This window comes from Centroberyx gerrardi, chromosome 4, assembly GCF_048128805.1.
Source record: "Centroberyx gerrardi isolate f3 chromosome 4, fCenGer3.hap1.cur.20231027, whole genome shotgun sequence".
NCBI classification, from domain to species: domain Eukaryota; kingdom Metazoa; phylum Chordata; class Actinopteri; order Beryciformes; family Berycidae; genus Centroberyx; species Centroberyx gerrardi.
In genome coordinates, this window is record NC_136000.1 from 4,643,218 (window position 1) to 4,647,180 (window position 3,963).

A 3,963-nucleotide genomic window follows, 5' to 3' on the forward strand; every position below is an offset into this window, starting at 1 on the left:
TTAACGACCTCTTAGGATGCTACTTGGGCTGAGCAACAGTGTAGAAACCCGGCTTTGATGTTAGAGGAAGTAGAAATGTCAAGAAGAGATGGGGGATGATTTAATACTTCCATTACAGATGTTAAGTTTTATTATAAATCAGAAATCCTGCCTTAAGGAGCTTCTAACCCACCTAAAATAATTTTATTAGTAGGAGAGTTTTAGTGTCCCATGATGGTCCTAAATGTTTCAGAGGCTTTTCCACCCTGACAAGAATAAAACTCTGGGGAGAAACACTGAATCCTTGTCATTTTTTGGCATGAAAATGGCCCTAAAAGATAAAGATATTGACACAAAATATCGGCTATCAGCTTCATTTCAAAATAATTAGAATGGGCTTTTGGCTTTTAAAAGTCAAACCCTAAACTGGCTCCACCTGACGCTGCACCTGCAGTTAGGCTGCCACTTCGTCCACAACGTCCCACCTGGTAGTTTGGTGCAGGTAATGACTCCTGCAGACTCACAGTGCGACAGAGCACTGATTAACTGATTAAGCTCTGTGTCATTATGCGTCTTCTGTCCCGCCGCTTCACGTTTGTCCTTGTTTATGTGCCGCAGATCGCCGAGGCCAAAGACGACTTGATCGTGTTCTCCAGCTCTCCCAGAGGAGCCACGCCCCCCCGCAGGCCCGAGCAGGACGCCGCCGTCCCGCCACGACCGCACACGGTGAGGGAGGAGGGGGAGGGGGAGGGAGGAGGGGGAGGGGGGGTAGCACAACATCAACATAAATTAATCCAGCTTGAATGATCCTCATTGGGAAATTGAGTCTTTGGAGTTCAGGTCTTCCAAAGTCCAGAAATGTCAGGTGGTGCAACCGTCCAAACACGCATGAACAGAACAAAACTGCAATAAAAAGGTTCATTTTAATGCTTATGTCCATTCAAACAGTTATATGCATTTTAGACACTGCAGTGATTAATGTTTTTAGCTTTTCAGCAGTGGTAACTACAGTGAGAGAGCATTATTTAAATTTAGTATACAGTTGCACCGCCTGACATTTAAGAAAATGAATGAATGCCATCTTAAAAGCCATAAAAACAAATGTATACACAGAATTCATTCTTGCAGACTTGCAGACTGTTTTGGTCATTTCTTCTCTTTTGAAAAAACAGAAGTCTGTAAACACTCTTATCGTCTGTCTCAGGGACCACAAGCTGTTGACTCAATTATTTATTTGTACAGTACAACATTTAACCATGCGTCTGTGGATCTGTATTACCTCACACATAATTGAACTGTTGTCCAACATGTCATTACCGCACTGTAATGGCTCTGGGGTGATTGTTTTGATGTGCTGTGTGTGTGTGTGTGTTTGAATTAAGGTGGAAGGAAGATCAAAGCTTATTCAACACTTACCTTAGATGACCCCCCCCCCCCCCCCCCCCCCCCCCCCTCCCACACACACACACAGAGAGTACACACTTCTTACTGCTTATGGTGGACTGGGAAGAGATTTTCATTATTAAAATGAATGTAGTAATGATTTATTGATGTTAACATGATAGATGTAGCACCTTTAAAGTCAACTCTGAACCCCCTCAAAGACCCCTGGTGGTCCCCGGACCCCACGTTGAGAACCACTGGTGACAGATAGAAGTGTTTGTAACTCTGCAGCCTCTCTGCTCTTCCCGTCTCCCTGCAGGCCGCTGTGCGTCAGTCCGGCCGCAGCCCCGGCCAGCCAGCCGCCCAGAGCAGCGAGCGGCGCTCAGCCCCCCGCGCCAAGTCGCAGCTCCCCGTCCCCAGCAGCAGGGGGCAGCAGACGCGCCCCTCCTCCTCCTCCTCCTCCTCCTCCTCCTCCTCTTCCTCCTCCTCCTGCAGCAGCAGCAGCAGCCCCGGCAGAACCCAGACGCCCGCCAACCGCAGCAGAACCAACGGCAGCAGCAAAACAAAGCAGGCTCCGCCCAGCAGCAGCAGCATCAACAACAACAACTACCGCAACAACGTCAACGACAACAACCAAGCGCACGAGGACATCTGGATCCTCCACAGAGACCTGCATGAAAACAACAACAACAAGTAGACATCTTCCTCCTCCTCCTCCTCCTCCTCCTCCTCCTCCTCCTCCTCCTCCACGATTCCGCTGTGAACCTCCCTCCATGTTGTAAAGATTAGGTTCATGACAACCTTTGACCTTTTAGTATTTGTACTTGTTATCCGTACTTGTTACACTGTACTACAGTTGTGTACTTGGGGACCATAGTTTTATTCTACTACAGTATTGAAGTATTGAGCGTTCGGGGGAAAAAGAGGGGTTGGCAGGGAATTATGTGGAAAAAATAGAAGGTAAGGCAACAGGTTACTTTACTATTGCCTTATTCCAGTGTATTAACTGTGTATTAACCTGTGGAAAAGTATCCAGTACAAGAATACTGTGCAAGTACTTGAAATATAGGATTGGGCTGGTGGAAGCAGTCACAGTACCTCCACAGTGTTTCTGTGTACTGTAAATACTTCTCCATAGATGACTTCAGTGGATTAAGGCCGTTGTAAAGAGTTACTGAAGGAACTTACACAGGTTTTACCTTTTGGTGAAAGTGTTTTTGGATCAAAGAAAGAACACGCAGATTTTTTTTTGTTTTTGTTTTTATTTTATTTTTTGTTTTGCTATTAAGTATTTTCAGATATTCAAGTGTTTTATCTTTAAATAGTTGCAAGGTTGGTTTAAATACTGTTGAAATTAATCAGGGTTTTACCAAATATATTTGTAAATAAGAATTAGTAACTTTAAATGGTATATAGATTGGTGTATGTGGTATGACGCTTGTACAGTGAAGAAAACTTAAAAGCAAAAACTGCTGAAAAAAAACTTGTACATAGTGTTTGTAAAACGAGTTTGGTTCTGAGCCTTTCACTTGTTTCAGAGTGAAGGGAATGTGGCAATAAGTAACGGAATTGCATAAACACGCGACGTCCTCTGTCAACTGTAAGCCATAATAAATATTTTAAATACCCATAATTTCACCTGAGTCATGGTTCGATTTAACCTCCGTTGAGCCCTAAGTTGTAATTCATAAACCCTTTTTATTTTATTTTTCACCCCTCCCATTACCACTGTGTTTTTCCTATTTTCATTTCTAAGGATGTGTTATTTTGAGCGGACATTGTTTATATATATATCTATATATATATATATATATATGTACAGGAGAGATTTTAGTCAACCTATGGTGTTGATCTGTATCATAGCTGTCTGACGTTTAAAGAATTGTCTTTCAAGCACAAACATTAAAACGGCACTGTTAAAAATCCCCAACAGCCTTTCATATTCTTTGTTTCTCACTTTTCCATTTAATTTATAGGATCTGATGCAAAGATCCTTTGTGCTTTTAAAGGAAAACTCCGCCTTCAGATCCCCTTCCACTGTTATATATCATCAATCTATGATGTTATTTTGTGAGTTATTTTGTGATGAAGCGTTGTAATTTACTTTTTTGTTGTACCCGCTTTCCCTCATCCTGCTTCGCCTACTTCTCCTTCAGTCTGTGATTTCCTACATTTCCCAGAATGCCTTTCTGCAACCCCCAGATAAGGGGTGTGAACTTGTTGCATCTAGCTGTGGGTTATGTGTGTAGGTGCAGAGAGCGATAGCAGAGAGAGAGTTTTTCCAGTTGAGAAAGAGTGAGTCTCCCCCCGTACTCAAACCCCAACATGTCTCTCTGCTGCAGTGCATTCTGGTCTCTCTCCTGCTCCTCTGGGTGGAGAAATTGGTCTCTCTCCTCTTCTACGATGGATTTCTCCCTGTATGATTGTTGAACGTCTCTTGGTGCAAAATGGCGGCTCTAGAAAGAAGCCCTCGCTCTTTGATTCTGAGGGACTGACACCAAAATAGATCCTGAAACATGGGTCCGCACTTCCCAATAACCACACAAACACAGCTGAGTTCTCAATATCTTTTTTTTTTTTTTTTTTTTACTGGAAATATAG

The 3,963-nt window shown here is 43.2% G+C and overlaps 1 protein-coding gene across 1 annotated transcript in view; it reads left to right on the forward strand.

Moving 5' to 3' along the window:
- The window catches only part of cttnbp2 (cortactin binding protein 2), a 90,600-nt gene extending 87,317 nt beyond the window's left edge, over positions 1 to 3,283 (forward strand). The window contains 2 exon segments of the mRNA XM_078283170.1: positions 598 to 705; positions 1,682 to 3,283. Coding sequence (XP_078139296.1) covers positions 598 to 705; positions 1,682 to 2,059 — 486 coding nt within the window. The 3' untranslated portion in view covers positions 2,060 to 3,283.
- Positions 3,284 to 3,963: the final 680 nt, after the last annotated feature.